This window comes from Eleginops maclovinus, chromosome 20, assembly GCF_036324505.1.
Source record: "Eleginops maclovinus isolate JMC-PN-2008 ecotype Puerto Natales chromosome 20, JC_Emac_rtc_rv5, whole genome shotgun sequence".
Classification (NCBI taxonomy): domain Eukaryota; kingdom Metazoa; phylum Chordata; class Actinopteri; order Perciformes; family Eleginopidae; genus Eleginops; species Eleginops maclovinus.
This window is the reverse complement of record NC_086368.1, coordinates 20,310,559-20,333,954: the sequence shown is the minus strand read 5'-3', so window position 1 is coordinate 20,333,954 and position 23,396 is coordinate 20,310,559. Positions and strand designations below refer to the sequence as shown.

Here is a 23,396-nt window from a genome sequence, read left to right as displayed (position 1 = left end):
CAACAGTGAGTTAGAATGAGTGGTTCACAGATTTACAATGTTTGGCGCAACAGTAGAAGTCATTGTCCTGTTGCATTACGACACATGATAAGGAAAACCTGGCAAATCGCAGTTTTGAATGTTGTACTGTGTTTGAGTTGTTGCCTGTGCTGACGTAAAAAAAAAGATGCACTAGCATGAAGGAGGTCATAGGGAGAAGTGATTGTGACTACTGTTTGATTTATTAAAATCTCTGACAAGTAAACACACATTCTTATAGTTCCACTTTACAAGCGAAGTAGAATTTATATAGGAGTAAAAACTTTTCATCAGTGACTATAAAATAAAAACTACAACCAGATGGATATAACACACTTTAAAATCTGTAGTTACCTGCATACAGATATCACTTTGTGTTTGAATGTGACAATAGCTTGGATTCATAACAGCTGTAACAATATTCTATTATTAATATAGTAGTATACTTAAAGTAAACCTTTTAGTGTAAGTTGACAATGTGATCTACACTGCATTGTAACATCTCGATTGTTCTAAAATATAATCTCTTGTGTAGTCACTTGCACAATGTTGAAACTAATCAGTGACGTCCCTGAAATGCACTAAAATCCGATTCTATCAGTCATTCTATTTATGCTGTGATTCTAAACGCCTGCTGAATAATCTCCAACACATGGACCGTGACATTCAGTATCTGATGACAAATATCTTACTAAGAAACCTTTCTTTTTATTACTAAATGGCATAAGAGTGTTATAACTACTACTGAACGGACACAGATATCAGAATCAGATATAGGTTTATTGCTCAACACATACAAATAATTTGCCTTGGTGTTTTTGGTTCATACATAAACAATTGATAAAAAGCTATTTTAAGAAAACAATACTGACATTAAAATATAGCAATATTTACCTTGAATATGGATGAAAATAAATAGCCATTTCCTGTTCTTGGTATTGTGTGAAGACTTAGTTATCTGTTGAATCTCAGAACATAACCATGTCACCATCTAAGCATGCAGGTTTGTATGTACGTTGCGTGTGGGAGGTTGAGTGACAGACTGCGTGGAAGGGCAATTAAAGAAGTAAAGATACTGATTCACTGCCGTAACGTTTCGGATAACACATGCACAAAAAAATCAGGAATTTCCATTAAGATCTATTGGTGGTTATGCATGCTTGATGTTGGGGTTCCTGTACTTAAATTGTGATCACTGCTTTAAGACGGGATCTGGACGGAAGGAGGAGTTCCACATTAAAACGAAAGACGGTAAAAAAATGGAGAGAGAGATGAGTTTCCTGCACACAGGGCTCCCGTTGTTGTTGCCCCAGACCATGACATTCAGGCTAATTTAGGGGAAGGGGGAGGAGGAGGAGGAGGAGGAGGAGAAGAAAAATGAGTAGGAGGAGGAGGAGGAGGAGGAATAGGAAGCTGAGCTTGTGGTTATAGGAAGGGAATGAAGGTGACTAAGAGTGACTGTCACCCAGCTTACTGCAGCTCTGCCTGAGGAGGGAGGAGTGTCCTCACAACCACTGAACCGGCATATGAATGCACTAGTTAGTTCAGCCCTGCCAGCAAACAACTGTGTGTCCTTGTCAGAGAGTGTGTGTATAAGCACGTGGAGGAGCAAATATCTCTTTGGTACATTATGTTGTCTTTGGGATAGTTGGACAGTTGCTGGTAAGGATCTAAGTTTATACATTCTCTTTATACTTTATGTATAAGTATCAGTGTTTCTAAATGCCTGGCTGTGTAATAGGAGCTGTCAATATGAGCTCACTTCAAACCGACTTGCAGTTGGATCAGAAATGAAAGTAAACATGTCTGTGCATATCTGTTTTTTGTAACATGAAGTTCCTTGTAAATGTGAACAGCAACAGAAGCAGTATTGTTTGAATTGCTTCTGACAGTGTTACGTTGCGTTTTGACCTTCCCAAAAAAGAAATAGGATCTAGAGGCATTGTTTGTTTATTATGCGCATGTTTATTAAGTGGAGGCATAATGTCAGAGTGATACTACTGATTCTGTGGCGGTCTGGTGGGGACACAATGAAAGTTAAATCATGAAAATACAAAAAAACAGTTCTCCAATGTTCTAATGTTGTCTGTCAAAATGCATCTATTTAAGGAATACACAATGTAAACTGAGGTCAGATAGTTGAGAGATGTTTCCTTGGGACAGAATTAGCACCACAACCTGTGACAAAACAGGATGAGTGAATGTGATTACATCTCATGATCTGATAACATCACTTACCTCAGCATTTACTTTTCGTTTGAATTATTGGGGTATTGTATGATTGATGAATGAAAAGCAATGAATTTGCATATAAAATAAGTGATGTAACAGAAATAGCTCTAGGTTCTTTCCTTGGGTTTCCTGCAGAGGAAGTTTCTTCATCACTGACAAAACTAGGAGTTGTGAAAACGTATGGACAAAAAGGGGAAGTGATGCATTGTGGTCATACTTGATGATGCAGGTCTATTGTCTTTCCTGTAATCTCCTTATGTTGTACTTTGATTTGATATGGCTCAAAGTGTTTTGGTGCTTACAATGTTGTGTTGTGCTTTCCATGCTAATTTCACAGCGCTCCCTTCTCTATGATCTGTGAACCACAGTGTCCTGAGGAGAGCAGCGTGGACATTTTCACTCTGGGCAAGGGTCTATCTTGATCAGCTATTTTTAGACTGTGTTTACAAGGTGACAGGCATAGTGATTCACACACATTGTTGACAAGTTATGGTGATGTATCCCGATGACCTTCAGAAAGTTTGTGACTGTGCAGAAATGTTGCGCTGTGAACTCTGTATGCCTGTAAATTACTCATACGTTTCTATTCTCCTCGGGTCTACCAAAAATCTAAGGTCACCGGTCGTTTTACAGCAGCTGCTATATATCCAGCGCTTTACCTTAACCATGCTACTAACAAGAAGAGGCTTTCTTTTTAATCGATTACTTCTGAGTACTTGGTTTCAACACCATGATGTAAAAGAAAAGCAACAATTTGGCATATTCATAAAAACCTGAATCAAAGTTGTCTCCGTCAACAGAATACACCTTTATTTAGTGAGTGTATACCAAGGTCTAACCATGGTCTGTTGCTCCCTTCGTTTCCGCTGTGGAAACTCTTATGTTTTAAGTTATTAAGTGTGTGTTGCACACCTGCTGCTTCCCCCCTTGAACACTTCACTGCCTCCTCTGTTTTACTTCCCGACTCAAGCTAAATCGTTGTGATTTATGTTCGAGCTATTAATTACATTCATCCATTATTCACTGTTACATTTGATAACTAACCACCTTTTCTTTCTTTCTTTTTGTCTGTTTTGTTTGTATCCTCTTCATTCCACCTCCATCGCCTATCTTCATCTCTCTCCGCACTCCCCGACCTCCCCTGCAGATTGCAATCAACTTTCTCCATCATCAAGACATGTAGTCGGCAGCATAAGCAGAGTGTATTCCCCCGTTGTGAACAATTTTTCCTCTAAAAAAGGTAATTTAACATGTGTCTATATGTGTCTGTCTCTGTGCACCAATGTGCTGCTATATTATAATGTAGAAATAGTGATTGTGGAGCAGTGCATTTTCACAGCAGGCTATCCTGATATAAATGACTTAAATATAAATGGGAATCAATATTTCCCGTAACCCTATACACTCTGGTGTGCAAACACAACCCCTGTGTGATCTTATGTGTTTCTGTTGCAATTAATACAGATGTGAAGTTGACATATAACATGACAGATTATTTATTTATAAACATGACTGTTTATATATTTAAAGCAGCAATTGACCCAGCAGAATACCAATCCTGAGTGTTTGAAAATGATCTGACTTTCTGTCTGCATGTCCGAATAGTGTTCTGTCGCCAAGTGATACAGCTGTGCGCGTGTGCGCATGTGTGTGTATGTGTGAGTTCAAAGAGGAAGGGGTAAGGAGTCCATACTTGCCATGCCAGCCATGTCACATAATCCTACCAACCTTCCCCGATCAGTGTGTGCGATCAGTGTCTACTCAAAAGCAGACAGACACTGTAGAGCAGTAACCCACATGCACACTTACCTTTTTTTGTACATGTCCTACTCTAACCCCTAACTGCTCACACATACACACGCACACGCATGCACAAAAACAAAACAAGTAAAACACACCGTGGCTCAGGGGAACAGGGTGTTCCTGAAAAGGAGAACAGAGAGCAGAGGGGTTATTTTAGTCATTAGAGCAGGCAGACCGATAGCTTAATGCGGAAAGGGTGTGTGTTGTGTGAGTGCGCATGTGCAGTGATGAAATGGCTTGTAACATGCAAAAAGCAGTGTTACTTGTAAAAGCTGTCATATTAACAGAAAACTAGACTTATAATTTAATAACCTGAAATTAGTGGTAGTAAAGCAGCCAAAGTGATTTATTCAAAGGCTTGCTTTTATTTTTTTCTGCCAAGAATAACTTAACTTTCTCCTTACCCAGCCATGACTGGGGTTTAACTTCTTGAACAATTTTTCTGATGTGTGTGTGTGTGTCAGAGCAGGCCAAGCCGAATACACGCACCAAATGTATTGTATTGAATGCTTACTCGCTGTGCCAAAATGCTGTAAGCATCAGAAATCAATTAATAATATAACATAATACAATTTGTTTCTGTGCTTGTCCCAAATGCCTTTTCAATGTGACTGTAAATTCTACAAATAAAGTCCAAAGCAGTCCTCTGCTAAAAAAGTAAAAAACCAGACGGCTATTTAAAAGGGAAATTCATAGTCAATACTTGTTATGATAGAGGTGGGTAATAATCCCTGCAAAGCAGTACAAATGCTCTTCTGGGTCGTCTTTACACTTTAGTGCAGATGACATGTAAATTATCTTTGAAATCTGCAAAGCAGCTGTGGCCACATACATGTGGATATACACATACTTTGTTGTGGGAGAGCATCTCAGTTAATGCGCGTATGTTCACATCCCTTATGTAGCTGCTCAAAGTTGGCCATTGAAAAGGCCTTTCTTGGCATGGCACAGTCCATTCTAAAAATAAACACTCCACAAATTAACACCATGTCTCTAAGCACAGGTGGCAAGGCCCCACACTGCCCCCAAGTGTGTGTACTGGTGTGTTTGTGTCTTTGATCATCTATATGTCACACTTTGCACATGTATGTATAGAAACGAAGCCAAGCACAGCATCTTTAATGTATTCCATGTTTCCATTGTCGTCTTATTGTTGGCACATATGTTTGTGACTAATCTGTGGCACAATCCAGAGATGACCTGTGATCCGGGCTTCCTCCGCTCTACATCCTCTCACTGGCTGTCAGTGTTTGAAGTGAAGGGGCTGTGACATCACAGCGCTGGACACACAATGACCACTGTGTGCTCTTACTGCGTCACAGATGCCTGCTGCTTACCCCAGTGGATGCCAGGCAATGGGAAGGCCCATGTGGGAGACCATGCTGCCTGGTAGCAGTGTGTCACCATATGATATGTTGAAGTGATATCCTGTCACTGCGTTTATTTGTGTATCATGGCTTAGTCACACTTGAAGGCTGCGTGATACACATATAGCCACTTAAAGCTTCAGATGTGTTGGAAAGTTAGATGGTGTTATGCTAACGTAGCCGCTACGTCTGCAGTCAAACTGCCAGTGACACATACTGTATGTGTCCTACAAACAGCAAAACACACTTTAGCTGTGTTTTATGTTTTGTTCTTTGATGCTGATGTTCTGTTTAGGAGTAGATAAGGATGACTTTAAGTAGTGCTGAAACTTAGCATGTACAGTCATCATTTTATTTGCCTTGCAACAAGACATATCAGCAAGCTCATGTTTGATTTGATCTGGCAAATGTGTCTGTTTCTCAACTTAAGATCTGACGGTCCAATCACAACTGTTCATGGGGATATATTGCAGGTTAGAAACAAAGATCGTTAAGAGGAGCGACATCGATGCCTAACAACTAAGAAGGTTGCAGCTGATGTGGAATTTTCTTTTGAAGTCTATCGCGTTTTCTAATACCACCTGACCAAATTGATTTGCATCTTCCAAAGAATATGACACATGAACTTGCAGATCGATCTGTCAAGCAAAGTAAAAATACCTTTTTATCTCATGTAGTTTGTTTACATTTTTCCATCATTCAGGGCTATGTCACATGTCTCGTTGCTTTGTGTCATTGGTTGGTCTATCCAGTTGTGTCCGGAGGCATTTTGGAGGTTGCTTATTAATTAGCATTTGAAATTTAGTCTCATGGGCCTTTACAGTCTATGCAGCATGGAGGTCTATTCTTAGATCTTGAGAAACACATTAGAGCTCACATCTTCCTTTGGTTGGCATTCCTACCTTCTCGATTGAGTTTGGAGATGTAATCACCCCATTTGTCTGACTTTATAAATACACTGTGCAGCATTCCACCTCAGTGTGTGTTTCAGTGCAAACACAATTGTTTTTCTGTCTGTGTACCTAAGAACTTTGAAATAGAACTACTGTTGCTACATCTTGAGAGGGCCTGTCTACAGCTCCAGATGTTAGCAGTGGTTATGGTACAGCAACAGTAGTTGTTGGTACTATAGGGTTATCTCTCCTGTGAGAAGTGAGCCTCTACCTTCCTTTTTGTTCATGGAGAGTATTTTAATAGTTTTTGCAGTTTGGAGCTGCTTGTGTGATGTGCTCGAGTCCAAGTTCTGGTTCATGTTTGTGTTGGAATGTGTGTGTTTCGATGTGTATCTCTGCATGGGAGTGTGTTTTTCATGTGGGCCATCCAATGGGCACAAAGCGGGCAGTGTGTGCCCCCTCGGGTGCTGAAATGTACACTTCGGACAACAGGCGGCTTCAGTCCTCAATAGGAGCTGCCCTTCTTATTGTACCTCATGCACAATGAGTCTTCTCTCTCCCTCTGTCTTTCTTTCTGTGTCTTTCTCTCTTTATAACCATATACAGACAGTGTTACTGATGAGAGACTGGAGGAATCAGATTTTGATTGGTTGTTTAGACCCTGATGTCTCTGTCCCTGCTCCTCTGTATGTAGTTTCTCGCATTCTCTGCAGTTACCATCAGCAGAGACTTTATAATACATTAGAAATCTAGCCCCTAACATGTTTATGTTTTTTTTACATCTTTGCAAGTTCAGACGTGCTTAGTCATGCAGGGGATTATCACAAGTCATTGCAGAAGGGGAACTGTCAATCGTGGGATTCCCCACTGTGTGTGCATGCTTAAATATTTGTGTGTGTGTGTGTGTGTGTGTGTGTGTGTGTGTGTGTGTGTGTGTGTGTGTGTGTGTGTGTGTGTGTGTGTGTGTGTGTGTGTGTGTGTGTGTGTGTGTGTGTGTGTGTGTGTGTGTGTGTGTGTGTGTGTGTGTGTGTGTGTGTGTGTGTGTGTGTGTGTGAAATAAGACAGAGGTTTTGGAAGGGGTTTATGGGTGTTCCCCATCATCCTTCTGCTCACATGATCACCCAAGAACAACAAGACCACATGACTCTCACATGACTTCCCCACCGTAATCAAGGAAGTACCTTACAATACCCCCTTTTTTTTAGGGATAGAGTTGGAGGGGGGGTGGCAAAGAGTGTTACTTCTCACTTATCTCCATCCCTGTGCCCTCTTATAAACATGAGAAAACAGATAGAACTTAAATGAGAATACATATAAAAATGTCACACAGAGATGGCCTGGAGATGCACTTTGCTTTAGTTTGCTCGAATCACAACAATTAGTTTGCTAATTCAGAAGAAAATCACATTCTGTATCTCTGTTGCTTTATTTTGACTGGTTGATTTTTTTAATAGCATGTTTAAAGATTTTAAATCAAGAAAAAACCCTCCTTTGATATATAAAAACAGCTTCCTGTGTTGTTTGATTTCTGGAATGGATCTTAAATCCAACTCGCATTGCAAAGACACAAAAAGAGCTGTAGGAACAAAATGAGACAGTATGGTTGGATAGATTATTGGTTTGCTATTTTTTCTTTATTAGGTTTTTTCTGATAAAACTTTAAAATATTGCACTGTATTTTTTATTGGCAGTGTTCTTAATTCTTAAAAAGATAATAGACACATTTGTGTCGCCTTGATATTAAAAGCCTTATGGTTTGTTTATCGTAAATACATAGGTGAGTATACACCCTTTAAAGAGAAAGATTTATTCTTGAGCCGTTTATATGAAGACTCAGACAGACATGAAGGAGACACTGTAGCAAATGCTAAGATATTAACACTGTATATATAGTTTAATTAGACTGGGGTCTGACAACATGTCTCTGAACAACTTGTAAAGGTGCCTTTTGATACAGTTGTGAAATAGAGTGCACGTGAGTGGAAAACCGGTCAAGCATCAAAACAATGTTTGCAGCCAGAGCTGTGAGCAGACACATCTCAGTCGAAAATGAAAGGACCAGGATGTATTTAGCATAACTTGAGTTGACATAATACTGTTATAGTTAGCTTACACAAAGGTAATCTATTTAATGACCATTATTTTAAATTAAGGAAGAGGATGTTAATGGGTAGTTATTGTTCAGAATGTGGCCTGGATTGTGATTTCAAAGATAAGATATTAATATCAAATTTATTTTTGAAGACTGTAATTTGAATAGAAGAGTCATTGCTTTTAAATGGTTTAATTTGATGTTCAAACACATACAATTATCACATTTGCTTTGTAAATGTGATAATTGTATGTGTTTGAACATCAAATTAATTCTTTATTCATGTAAATGTTATTGTTTGCAGAAAGCACAATGGTTTGGTTATGTATAAACTCCCTCAGACACTGAGCCTCACTCAATATTATTATACTAAAACATTAATCCATATAAAAGCTAATATCTATAGGAATAATAAACCTTTGAGATGTTTTAGTTTTCACTTTACCTCTCTTCAGGGCTCAACTCTCACTGTCCTGTCACTTCCTTTGTCCTCCACAGCTTCCTCTACCTCTCGGGCTGGACTGCGGTGCATTGACGTCGGCTCGCCCTCCCCTGCCCCCTCGCCCCCCAGCCATGGCCTCACGCATTGGCATGCGGATGCAGGTACAACAGCACTATCCAATATGCAAGCCTTTTAATAGATATAGATATCAATGTCTTTTTTGAGTGTTGTGAGATTGAGTGGCCCCTGGAGACAAAGGTATTCTGGTCAATGTCAGAGCTTTGTGGACGTGCCATTTAATTGAATGACATCTACACGCAGTAACCACTGATACATTTGGCTGTGCATGTGTACGTATATGTATCATTTCCTTTAAGGCCGGTTAAAAAGATAGAATAGAATGTGAGTCACCAGTTGTTTCATCCTATCAGATCTTTTTGTCCACTCTTAAGAAAGCAGGGGTCAGGGAAAGTGAGTGTATAAATCACAATGTTTTAATTATTATTCCTGTGTTATGTGTATTTGTTTTTGTGTGTGTGTCTGTTGTTTGTGAGTCCAGCTGATGCGAGACCAGCTGCAGCAAGAGGAGCAGCGGGAGAGGCAGCAGTTACAGCAGATCCAGCTGCAGCAGCAGCAACAGCAGCAGAATGCAGCCATGCAATACATGCAGCACTGCATGGCTATGCCTCCTGCACCCACACCAGCCATCAATGCCCCGCAGCATCACCAAAGCATGCAGGTCCCTGTGGAGGTTCTTAAGGTCAGTAGGGCCAAGATTAATTTAAGTGTACTGATATATGTGTACTGATTTATGTAGTTATTACTATCAAATCAACTACTTAATAAGGCGGGAAAAGGTAAGACACTTTTGTAAAAGACCATCACAATTTCCCAGGGTTCTCATTGTTCAAGTAGCTTGCTTAGCTTTGTTTGTCAAGAAGTCAAAGATATTTAATTTACAATGATATTAAAACAGATTAAAAAAACTATTCCTTACTATTTAATAAAATGGAACCCAGTAAATGTTTGTTATGTTATGCTTAATCTTGATATCTTAGCCTGAAGGAATTTATTTTAATTTGGCACAAACGTCCACTTGGTGTCAGTGATGAACTGATTAGACTCAAGTGGTCAAAGATTAAATGTCAGGGTCACTGTGACATCATAAAACAAGTTGTTTACCATAAGTCAAAATGAATATGTTGTTATGACAATTCACACAAATGAATAGGATCAAATTAATTGATTTTTGACAGACATGGATGTTAACACAGTAGGTTTCTATGTTTAAAGACTTATCACTTAATTGAATGACTGTTATAGCTTGTGAATGAAGACTATGCTTTTGATCATGGCTAAATTATAATCTGAAAGTTGGAAATGGCTTATAGGAAGGAAGTATGTTGAAGTTTTTGAGAGTAAAAGAAACATAGTAAGACCTCCAGACAAAATGCCAGCAAACTAAAAAGACAAAGCCCTTAACAGATCTCATTGAGAGGATTGGCGGAAGAGAGTAAAGATGTCGGTTAAGGGGGGTCTCAAATGGCCAGGGGGCTGTGGCACTTTCATTAATCCACTCACATGTTGCTGAGCAGCAGACAGGGCAGCAGTGTGCAGCCGAGGTGCTCAGGACTTCACTGGGCGTTGTGGCCTCTCACGCAACAGCAGCAGCAGGGGAAATTTGAAAAAAAAGGCAAAGAAAGAAAAATGCGGTGGAGCAGCAAGCAGGTAGGGAGACAGACGGGGGAGGCTGATAAGAGACGTTTGACATGTTTAGTGATAGGACAGACAGGAGGATGTAGATAGTCTGACAGAGACTGATAAAGCTGAAGTGACATTTTGCTCGATTCCAAAGATGCTTGTGTGGTTCCTTATCTTTGACGATGTGTGTTTGTGTGTATATGGGATTGCTCAGTACTCCATTATGTGCTTGTGTGTTTGTGTGGCTTTATGGTATTTTGAACTGTAAAACGGTAACTGTATGGGGCAATTTGCTGTATCGACAGTTTACTCTGTGCATGCGTGTCTGGGGTGGTGTTTATGAAATCTCAGTGTTTAGGGTTGTCAGTGACTTTCCTTTCATGTTGTAGATAAGGAGTTCTTTCTGTCTGTCCATCAGTCTCACTGAGTCGTCAGAGCTCCTGTGTTTGTTTGGACTTCCTCTGTGCTGACAGCATTCAGCCAAATAGGTTGAATAGCTACAGCTGAATAGTTGTTCCTCTGTCTCACGAGACCCAGAGCCGCTTAAAGTTGACAACCAATCACGTGTGTTTATCAAGTCTGTCAAGATTTGCTGTGAAAAAAAACATACACAGAGTAGCTCGAAGGTGGAAAAAACATGAATTTACGGCTAAGTTTCTGGGTCATTTGGTATAATCCTGCTGTTGGTTATAAAGCAGAGGGGGTTTGGAGGGCTGAGTCTTTTTCTGTAGTAATGGGGAGCAGGCATGCTTTCTACTGAGCTTTACTCTTTGATGTGAAGGAATGAGGCCAGCCCTTTGCTTTATGTAGCCACACCAGAGGATTTAGTGGCTTTACTCCTGCAGGCTTTACTACTGACTTAATGCTCCCATGTGCCATCACATTGTTATGGGACAGGGATAATGAAGTGTACATCTTAAGCACATACTCAATGTTTTGCATTTAATTGTGATTGTTTCATATATCACTAACTAAATATTTGTGTTTTAATTCAAATCTAATTCTAGTGATATTAACCATGTGCAATCATTGTTCCAATGTTGTTTTTTAGTGCTTGACATGTTACAAAATAGTAAAAAATATGGGGTATATCAAAGTCATAATGCAATATTTGCAGTGATATTACCAATATGGTCACAATGTGCTGTTGCCTTTTACTTACAGCTGCATCCTTTATACAATGTCTAATCTGACGAGCACTTTGTAATTTATGCAGTTTCAACTACCTACCTCAAAAGTTTTCCCTTTCTAAGAACCTTTGCTTTTTGGTGAACATTAAAAGTGTGGTTATATTTATATTTGTATATAAAGGGTTTTCAGTTAGTTTAGAGTAGCAGCAGTATTCAACCCGTATATTTATATTTGCTAAATGACGTCTTTATATCATGCATATACAGTACTCTTTTTACCATAATTTAGTCAAAAAGGAAACCTTAGCAGGGTCAACAAAGAATTGGACCAGTGTGCAAAATGAATAATGGGTTAAGATTTGATCCCATCCTTTAACAACCTACTACTTATACAGGTACAGACCCATCTGGAGAATCCTACGGATTACCACATCCGTCAGTCTCGGAGGCAACAGGTGAAAGAATACCTCTCAACCACATATGCCACCAAACAGGTACGTTTCTGGATGCCTTTCCTCTGCACTGTGCCCTCTATCTTATTAGATCCACTATATGTTCTGCCTGTTTTCTTTGTACAACAATCCACTCAGTGTTGCACTAAGCCACTTTGAGTCATGAACACCATCACCCCTCTCTTTCTCTCTCTGTCCTTAGACGGTCCACGCAGTAGTGGGGCCAGTGCAGCCCTCTCCTCCGACAAACATGGGTCCTACAGGTGGTTCAGCGTCCGCCCCCCCACCCCTACGCTCCCCACACATGCGCACCGAGCAGCTCATGTCAGGGAACAGCGCCCCAAACAGCCCCATGGCCATGCTCAACATCGGCTCCAGCCACGAGACAGAGGTAGGCGCCCTCAAGCAAAGGCACACAGTTGCAATACACGGTAAACATGTTATAAAGTGGAGTTTACAGGAGCCCAGATTGAACAAATATCCTTGAAATGTCCTTAATTACAGTCTTATATAACTTATGAGGATTGAATATTGCCCCCAAAGTGACATTATCTCCACCTTTTATGAAAGCATCTTAATGATTTCATTGCTCTTTGGTAGGCAGGAGCAGCGTTAGCAAATGCATTGGTGTTATTGTTCATGCGTATAGTTGGTGTGTGGGTGAATGAGTTGGTTAACTGGCAATAACTGAGATTGGCTATCATTGGAATTTAAATGCTCCATTATGGCCCAGCAACAGTAATTACAGCTTAACAAGTGACAGCAGAATGTAGGGCCCTTTGAACCTGGCAGACTTTGACCCACCCTCCTCCTCCTCCTCCTCCTCCTCAAACTCTTGACCCGCTTGCAACTTTGAGTCTCTCTGGGAAAAAAATACTCTTTCTAGTTGGCCTTCATGACAAAGAAGTTATCTTTAGTGACTTCTCTTGAGGGAGGCATGCACCTGCAGGTGAGTTCTCCTGCAGGAGTACATACGAGCAGGTTTCGGGTGCTTTGATAACCAAACGAGCATGCATGATAGTTGCTAAATATTAAGATGAGATGTAGACATAGTTGCATTGTTAGTCTTAAAGTTAAGCAAGATACGTCATTAAGCTTATCAAAATTACGCAAGTGACAACCAGTTTGTTTTTTCCAGATGGATGAGGTCATTGATGACATCATCAGCATGCAGTCGAATTACGATGATATTCAGGCCTACATTGACCCAATCCAGATGCCAAACACAGTGAGTAGAACCAACCAGCCAACGATGTGTGATTTCAGGAATCCTCTGTTTTTATGCGACTTTTGCATTTTTGAAACAAACTGACCCCTTTTTTTCATTTATTATTATCATTATTTTTTTGTGGGGAATTTTAACTTATTTTAACTGGAAGTCTAAGAATAGAGGATATCATTTGCAGTTACAAAATTCCTTCAAGGCTAATGTGATTTGTAAATTATATAATGTAAAGATCAGTCTTGACATAGTATAATGAGTCATTTGATTTGACAACTTTATATTCTTTAAAAAAAAGGTTAAGTAAATACTCTGAATACTTGAATAGTTTTCCAATAGCATATGTTTTTATTGTCCAGTACACAGAAACTTTTTTTCACCAAACTCCTGATTGAAGTCACTAACATAATTTGAGATCATATTTAGGTTTAATAAACAGACTAAGTAGTAGCAGTTAATTTTTGCTTGTGTGTACAAGGGGAAGATTATTTTTAAGATTACGTTGCATGGAAATTGCTTAAAATAGACCTTTTGCTTTGCAATTTTTTGTAAGATAATGACATTTTGAAAGGAATGAGAAATACATTTGCAATGCACATGCTGTAAGCATATTTGTGCTGGTCCACATGGGTCATGCACCTTTTAATGTTTAAAAATACAGAACTAAAATGATCTAGTGTTGTATTCACGGGTTTTGAAGACCTCTGAAACCCTGGCCCACTATATTTCATGCCCAGTCTGCCCTGAGAGAGTTATAGGGTTGGAAATGCAGAGTCATCAGTATTGCTGTTCATGCATCTATTCCGTCTTACTCTGTCACTGCTTTCCTTTTGTGGTTATTTTGCTTTTTTGCTGTTATTGAGATGGTGTTGGTGCAGTATTAACTTGTGTTAAACCTCAACAAGTTTTGAAGAAGAATCTGCTTTGATAAGTTGCCCGTTGTTTCTGGATTTCCTCATATGTCTTGCACCCACATACACAAACTTAGATACACATTATACACATGTTAAGTGTATAATTGACTTAAGTACTAAACATTCCATCCTTAAACCTTGCTGAACATAGTTAGAAACCGAAGAGAGGACATGTCAGACGAGGACTGTACAGTGCTTTGTGTCTGAGGGAACAAACTCCGAAAATTAACAATTAAACTGCCAGCAGTTAGAGTTCAACTTGTTTACAAGATATTTGGAGAAAGAAGGAGAGAGAGAAAGAGAGAGAGAGAGGGAGGTGGAGAAGGAGAGGGGGAGGAAAAGAAGGGAGGAGGGAGAGGGGGATGAGGGCAATTTGTGCAAGGGGAAAACAGGCTGAAAGTCCAGTTAGGGGAAAGTTCACTCTTGTTTGGTGGGGAGCGGAGGTAGAAGAAAGACAGGATCGGTGCTGCTGAGGTCAGTCTCCCAGGACAGGGGCGGCAGTGCCAGAGAGAGCTGTGAGTGCTACTGCTGCCTGAGAGAAGAAGAAAAAGAAGAAGAAACACCTAGTGAGGGAAGGTGTAGAGGATGAAGGAGATGAATAAAACGTATGCCATTGTGGAAGTTTTTGAAGGAGAACAAATTCAGCTGGTAAGACACTGAAGCGCAGTTGTATGTCAGTCTGTTTAACATGAGTTTGGTTTGTTTCGAGTTTAGCTTTCCCTCTGAGGGATCCACAGGATGCAGTGAGGGCTCTAACTCTCAGCCTCGGGTCCCTGATTATAAAATGAGCCACAGCATGGGAGTAGGATGGGTGAGGTTTCAGATCTTTTTTTTTTTTCTGCACGTGATGGGTGTTTCTGCAAGACTGTAATCAGAACTCTTGCACGTTCATTTTAATATTAGGAGCCGTGTTGGGGTAAACCATGTAATTAGGGGTATACTTATTAGCAGGTTCAACCCATGCAGGCTCAGCTCACTGTGTGGTCGTCTATCCAACTCCTTGGTTCACAAGTGTGTGTGTGTGTGTGTGTGTGTGTGTGTGTGTGTGTGTGTGTGTGTGTGTGTGTGTGTGTGTGTGTGTGTGTGTGTGTGTGTGTGTGTGTGTGTGTGTGTGTGTGTGTGTGTGTGTGTGTGTGTGTGTGTGTGTGTGTGTGTGTGTGTGTGTGTGTGTGTGTTCGTGTGTGTGGGGGAAACCTGAACAGCCTCCTGTAGTTGTATCTTATTATATTTTCTATGTGTTTGATGAGTTTCATTAATATAATTGTGTCTGCTTCCCTTTGTATGTTTTGTGTTCTTGTAACATCACACTGATTGATTAGATTAGGCAATTGATCAATCCTGAGGAGGATCAGTGTGTAAAGTCAGAGTCAGAGAGCAACTCGAAACTCCGATCAATACGTTAGAAGTGTTGCCTTTTCAGAGCATAATCACTGATCTGAAGTGTTTTTGTGTTAAAATACTGGAAACAATGCTCAGAGCCTTGTTCCCAATTGACAGACCAGTGAGCAAAACTCACCTGCTAATCCTGATGGGGATTAAAGCGGCAAAATCCATGGAATTCTTGGAATCTCAAAGTTTAGTAAAAGCCGGGAACACCACTGAATACCAGGCACAAGTGAGCAGTTCAACTCCTAAGTGTGTGTGAGTGTGTATGGGTGGTTAAACTGAGCCATACTGAGTCCCAGTCACGCTTGCTTGTTCAATTGAGTTGGATGGTCTCTTATTGTGAGAGTGAGGCTGCCAGGCAGGAACATGGGAGGTCAGTGCAGAAGCATGGAGGAGGCTTGGAATACATGTGTTTTCTCTATAAAGCATGTTATAATCTGAGTATTGTCTCGTGGATCCGAAACCTTATACGCTCATAACATTAATCAATAGAAACACATTAAGACACGGACACAAAAATGGATGAGGTTTGGTCCTTATATAATTCAATACATTGAACTAAGATTGCATTAACAATTGACTTGATGCACTGTTTAGGTTTCAGTAGGAAGCAGATAATATGTCAGGGTTTTCCCATCTCTATTTTATCATTCAAAATGATGAAAATCATCAAGACAAATGAAGATGTCAACAGCTTAACATACAATTACAATTAGCAAACATGTAAGAAACCCATTTCCTCCTCACTAGTGGAGATTTATAGTTGATTAGATTTTTAATGAAGCATATCATTTACATACAGAAGTGAGCCTGTGGAGGTGTGTGTGTTTATACGTGAATGTGTTTGATCTCACACAGTAGCCAGCAGATAACGTATCTTCTCCTTCAAGTTCTTTATCTCTCAGCCCTCATTAGCAGTGTTCACATTTGCCCTCACTTCAGGGAGTAATACACGATTTGTAACGAGACATAAAAACTCCTTCGCACTCAAACTATATGGAACAATTAAAAAGAAATTACCTCTTTTAAGCAGTCTATACAAAACTAAATCCCAGCTTTTATGCAACGTCTAAAGTGCAAGAGTTAGGAGACCACGTCACAAGTGTGAGTTCAGGAGCTGCTGGAGGCGAAGGAGAGATTCAAGCCATAAAGACAGATAAGGTAGATAGGATGATAGTCAATCATTGCTGTATGTTTGGCAGGCTGCTCTCAGGTGTGATATTATTGCATTGTCTCCTGCTATCTGTTCTTTACAGCGCACTAAAAACGAACACTAACTTTATAAGGATACTTATAAGGTGTAAGGAGCTATAAATGGGTGGTCCTTTTTAAAGTAATAATCTAAACGTTCTATTTCAATTACTTTTTTACTTTGATTAGGTCAACATTCATTCACCATGGAGGTTTTCGGTTTTGGTTTATTTGTCTGCAGGATGCCCTATTAACCTATTTTAATGAAACTTGGTGAAACGGGAAGGCACGGACCATAGAGGAACCCATTTAACTTTGATCACTCTGCATACACAAAACGTTTTTTTCACTTTTGTCAACTCTGCAAAACCATCAGTGCCTTCCGTGTGCCCTTCTAGTTTTATACGATCTGACATTGTGTTAAATTATGCACTTTGGAAGAGACAAAGATGTCAAGTGATAATCATAAAAAAGCCTTTTATAGATGAAAGTGTTTTTACGGTTTTCCTTTTGAGTCGAGCAGAACTACAACATGTCATTACTACAAGTCATTTATGCTTTTGAGGAATTTTCATTCACAAAAAGCCTGCTTTTCACTCTACTGGCTCCTTCATTATGCGAAGTGTGCAAAATGAAGGAGCCAGTAGAGTGAAAAGACATGCTTTTTGTGGACTTAAAAAAAGATACTATGTAGATTGGTGGTTTTCTAAATGTGTTTAATTTTTGTTAATGTCTGTGTATTTTGTGTGTCCTCCCCAGCTCCCACTCTCTAGCAGCCACCTGGATGTGTATACAGGGCCGGGAATGAAGGGTCCAGCCATTGCTATGACTAGTAACTCCTGTCCTGCCAACCTTACCATCAAACGAGAACTGACAGGTGCGAAAGGCAAAGTCATACATATACTTAGTTAACTATTAAGATTAGTGGAAGTTATATAGAACACTGATCACCGACAAATAGTTGAGCATTAGCCCCTAGTTGATCGCTTTTGTTTTTGCAAAGGAACAGAAGCCCGTGCGATGGCCAAGGAGAGACAGAAGAAAGACAACCACAATCTGAGTAAGTCTTTCCCCCCAGCATGCTCTTCACCCAAATTATGTACCTGCTTTTTTTCTCACTGACAAAACTGCACGTCCTAAGAAACATCTGAGCATGCACACACACACACACACACACACACACACACACACACACACACACACACACACACACACACACACACACACACACACACACACACACACACACACACACACACACACACATGCACACAAACATGCACATGCACTATAATTTCTTGTCTTGCAAAAACAGTTTTATAAAGCCTCTCACTGATTTAGCTGACATAGTGCAACTAGCAGGTGGATGGTTAACCTGGTAATTTCTGCTGTCCTGGCATTTAAGGGTAATTACCTGTGACCGTGTGTGGGCCTAAACGTTTGTCCCTTTTTGTCCTTTATCTTATATATCCATAATGCCTGGATGTATTCTTTTTTCATAAACACTACAATAACAACTCTTAGTCATGTTTACTGTTTGTGTTGATTTGACCCACTTCTACTTTTGATTTCTCTGTACTATTATCTAGGTCATGTATTTACCTTTGTCTCTTTATTTTTCTTCAACAGTTGAAAGGAGGAGGAGATTCAACATCAATGATCGTATTAAAGAGCTGGGCACCATGATCCCCAAAACCAATGACCTGTGAGTTGCTTTTATAATGCTGCCTTTTCTGTGTGGATAAAATACTTTGAATGAAATGTGTTACTGCCAGATACTTATCTATGGAAATGGCCTGTGTATACTTTACTGTGTGCATAGTGACGTGCGCTGGAATAAAGGCACTATACTGAGGGCGTCTGTCGAGTACATCAAGCGCATGCAGAAGGACGCGCATAGGTCCAGAGAGGTGGAAAACAACTTCAAAAGGATGGAGATGGCCAACAAACAAATGATGCTACGCATTCAGGTAACTCACCCACAAACACATGCAAAGAAACACAATCACAGCACCTTCACTGATATTGATGATATTGCCCCCCGCCCACTGACTGCAGGAGTTGGAGATGCAGGCTCGTTTACATGGTCTGCCCAACAACTCTCCATCAGCCCTGAACCCCACTGACCTGATGTCTTCTTATATAAAACAAGAGACCAGCCCCGAGGACAACCTCGCTCACACAATGGCACAAGCCCACCACCAGCCCCAGCACCTGCCCCAGAACCAGGCTCACCCCCAGGCCCAGCAGCACCACTTCCTCCAACAGAACCACCTCCACTCCCAGGGCCAGGTTCAGCAGCAGCCAAGGCAGCTGCCGCCACTTCCCCATCACCTGCAGCAGCCCCAACAACCCATCCAGTACCCGGCCGTAGGCAGCTCCCAGCCCTTTGACTTTACCCAGTCGCTGGACTTGTGTGATGGGATACCCGGCTTCTCAGACGGCATGTCGGGGCTGGGCGACCTGGGCGGTTTGGATGTCCAGGGCAGGAGAGACGCGCTGGGCTTCCTGATGATGGACGAGCCCTTGTCTCCTATGGGAGGAGACCCGCTGCTCTCCGCAATGTCCCCTGAAGCCTCGGTTGACTCCAGCCGCAGATCCAGCTTCAGCATAGAGGATGGAGACATACTGTAGACACACACACACTCACACAAACACATGCACAAGCACATGCTAAAGTTTTAAAATGTAAAACAGCATCAAAAGTGACACATTTACAGCACATATGACAGAAAGGATTCAGCCACCATACAAGACTTTATTCACCCGGCACAAACTACACACTTCACACAATTTGAACATGACACACATTTGTGGTACAATTTCCATTTATTTCCCCGTAACGGCACGAGCAAAAGAAGGCACAGTGCCGTCAATCATTTCAAAAAAAAATCTGTATCCTGTAAACGTTTGTGCACACACACACCAATGCATGTGAGCTTGAAACGTTGCAGCAACACTCCTCGTCAGGAGTTAAATTGAACACTTGGCCTTGTTTCTGTAAAGATGGCTCTGAATCATAATTAAACAGGGGACACAAGCAGCAGTTAATTAGATTAAAGTTATCAGATACAAGGACAACTGAGCGCATTGTCTCACATTGACAAGTTATTTTCTCCTTACATCAACCTCTTTTACGAACCATCAATGATTAAATGAGCGATAGTGAATAAAATGGAAATATCTTTACGGTCCTGCATGCATAATTTATCTGAAGGGGGTGCAGTCAAGTCATTTTGTTCCCCTTCCTCAATCTGTTATTCCAGTGATGACTTAGGCTGTAGCAGCAGCTGTTTGACAAAGATCTGTGTTAGCCTGCTAAACTAAATGGTATTCCTCCAATGACCACATTGGGAAACATTATAAAACTCATAGAAGAAGGTATATAATCCAGCTTTTTTAGCAAAGCCCCTTTAATTTATTGCATCTACCCCACCTCCAGCTATAGTTGTTGTCTTCTCACTAACACACACAGCTGTCTCCCAGTTCTACACCTTTAGCCTTGACACTGTCATGACCTTTACTGTGCAGAGAGTAGAGAAAAATGTTGGATGTTCTTCAGAATGCAGCATGTCGTCCAAAACAGTGAGGTGTCAAAATACTCAGGTACTGTAACACAACACACAAGCCGAATCAGATTTAAGCAGAAGCAGATGTTAACCTGAACGGTGTCCAGCTCATAACCCCTATCAATGTGCCTTTTCATTTTCGCAGCTGCTGCTCTTCAATGGGATGTTTTTATATGTTGGGGATCACGGCCAGGGTTTAGATTTAATATTAACTTTAATTATGCCTGTAAATGCTTTAGAGTTTGCTACTGTACCATCCATACCTCGGTCGTAGCCGGAGATAAACATCTCCTCTTTTTTCTCACTGATTTCCTTTGAAGGGCCCTGCTTGCATGAGAAGCCCGGGTGAATGAAATATATAGTGACAGTGTTTAATACTGAAAAGAGAAAGAGATAGTTTGTCTCGGCTGACTGTAGAATTAGACTTATCTTCACTGAAAACACAGCATCAGCATACACTTGCATGCATCCACGTTCTCACACAGTTCACAAACATGCAGGTGCTCACCTTGTACACAAACATGCGTTCTCATACTCACATACAATACACACCTTGAGGCTGTTTCAAATCAGCATGTGAACAAGTCTCCTGTGCTTCAGCCTCTCCCCTGACGAGAGGAGTGAAGCTGCCAACTGCAGAGGTAAAACTCAGGTCTGCTGCTGAAACTGCCACCTAAAGGGAAGTGTTATCCCACTGGCTAGTGTTCACAGTGATGGTCGGGGAAGGCCGAGGTGGACCTGAGTAGTATCTCTGTTGGTGGACATGGGGCTTGGCTTTGATTTGATTATAGCTTATGATCAGTACTGATAAGGTAGGAACAGTAGAAAAAGAAAAAAAGGTTAATGGCGATTTTTTTTGGGATTAAAATAAGTATTTGTTTTCTTTATTATAGTTTGTTGTTTATTTTATTTACGAAAGCACTGGAAACTATATTACTGTTTTGACTTTGTACATGGAAGAATTGTGGAATAAGATTTATTTCAGATGTATGCCACTAAGCCACTTAAATGTATTTACTGGTATTTGTTGTTTTAGTTTTATTTCAATTTTATTCCAAACTACCCCTCGAGCCATTTTCAGTAAGCTCACTGTATAGGCACACACAAGAGTGGAGAGCCGTTTATAAACTTCCAGATTTCAACTGACTTTAGAGAGATTAAGAGATTATGTACATTTACGATGTCATTTTTATATCATTTGGTTTTTATTTTTCTCTCTATTTTAACTTTGAACTTTGGAGCCAACTTGATTATTTGTTTTGATTGAATTCAAATTTGCTCATTTTTTTGAATGTAAGATTCACCAGTGGTTCTGGTCAGACCGAAGCAGGTCGGCGGTTTCGCCATGCCTCCTACTTGCATGGCTTTGGTTTCCATGGAGACTGGATGTCGACTGACTTCATATAAACTCTGAGCCCAGGAGTTGTGGTTGCCATGGCGTAGCATCACTGACTCTGCATTGGTCTCTGCCTGTCTGCCAGAGTCGTGCCTTTCCCCACCAGCCACAGTTTGACTGTTGTTGTACACTCACACAGACAACACTCCAAAGAGCTGCTGAGGCCTCCTCTACTCTTCCACTAGAGGGTGCTGCAGAGCAAAATACACAGGGAAAAGTGGTTCTGATTTTACTGAGAATATAAAAGGTTTTACCAGAATCCATACACTGGCTTTTGGCGTTTTTTTTATTGATGTGACTTGAGAAATGTGCCTGTGTGTCTGTGTGCATGCGTGTCTGTGGCCTTATATTAAATGGAGGTGGAAAACAATGTCTACATCCACTCAAAATGATGTGCATTTGGTCTTGTTATTAAGATTAAATGGATGTTGGACCTTCACTGTGCAGAATGATGTACGTACAGAGTTGATACTAGACTGCTGAAGTGGCAACGTTTCTCAGTGCTCACCTTAAATCTCAGACAACACATGTATAAGCATGATTTTGTGTTACAACATCAAGTTTGGCGATCACTGCATGAGATTTACACAAGTGTGATGTGGGAATTTAAAGCCTTGAGTGCAAAAACACTAGTGAGGGGGACTTTTGTGAAGGAGACATCTATTTCCGGCCATTCATCTTTAAAAATGAAGAACATTTACATATTTATTAATAAAATCTGGATTACATTTTAAGAATCATTCTTTTAGTTTATGGATGTCTTTTGTTTTTTGTGGGGAAACCATTTCAGGTACAGCTAATTATTCCAAGCAAAAATATTTGAGCCTGAAAAAAACCCGTCAATTCTGGCTTACAACTTGTTAAAGAAAGTGAAAGTCTCAGTCTCCTGTGAATGAATGCAAGCCAATATAAAAGTAAAGGGGGAAGGACTGGGATTATCCAAGGAACTGTGGTGAAGAATTGCAAATGCATTTATATAAATTGTATATGCCCCTTAAGCTTTTAGATATGTAGTTAAAGATAACATAGGAGCTGTCAGTTAGTCAAATGTAAGACAGTGAATATAAGTGACACATCTTTTGAGGATACATGGTTTAAGTAAGTGTTTGTGTCTCACTGTCTTTGTACATTTCTGTCATATATGCAGATTAATTAAGGTTGTTGCATTATAGTTCCACCAGAGAGCACTAGAGATCTATATTATAGAAGTTTCTCCTTCAAGTCTCTTCTGTGATATCGCTGTAGTCACAGAAAGGACTGACTGCTCATTTAATTAACCTACTTTTAAACTGCTACTAGGAACAAGTTTAATACAATCACATTTTTGCTTGTTCATAAATGGCGAGCACTGTAATAGGATGCACTGTATGTATTTTGTACAGAAAACAGCAGCAACTGTTTGAGATATTTATTGCACATTTTTTCCCCATGTGAATTAAACCCCCTTTCCTTAAATCCCAGCATAGCAGGACATAATTCCCTTAAACAAGTGGAGGTATAAAGATTTTGACAAATAAAATGTATTGCTGCCAATTTTGTAAAATAAACCTACTTTCTCAGAGATGGCGGCCTTCCCATTTCACCTGCC

General features: G+C 40.4%; 1 protein-coding gene across 1 annotated transcript; it reads left to right on the top strand.

The window, feature by feature from the left end:
• The first annotated feature begins 1,513 nt into the window (after positions 1-1,513).
• tfeb (transcription factor EB) lies at positions 1,514-22,536 on the top strand. Its single transcript, XM_063910486.1, is given in 12 exon segments — positions 1,514-1,616; positions 1,618-1,680; positions 8,904-9,008; positions 9,407-9,607; positions 12,074-12,172; positions 12,333-12,521; positions 13,269-13,358; positions 17,603-17,720; positions 17,847-17,903; positions 18,473-18,548; positions 18,666-18,813; positions 18,902-22,536. Coding segments are annotated over 12 exon segments (1,794 nt in total). The 5' UTR covers positions 1,514-1,544; the 3' UTR covers positions 19,478-22,536.
• Positions 22,537-23,396: the final 860 nt, after the last annotated feature.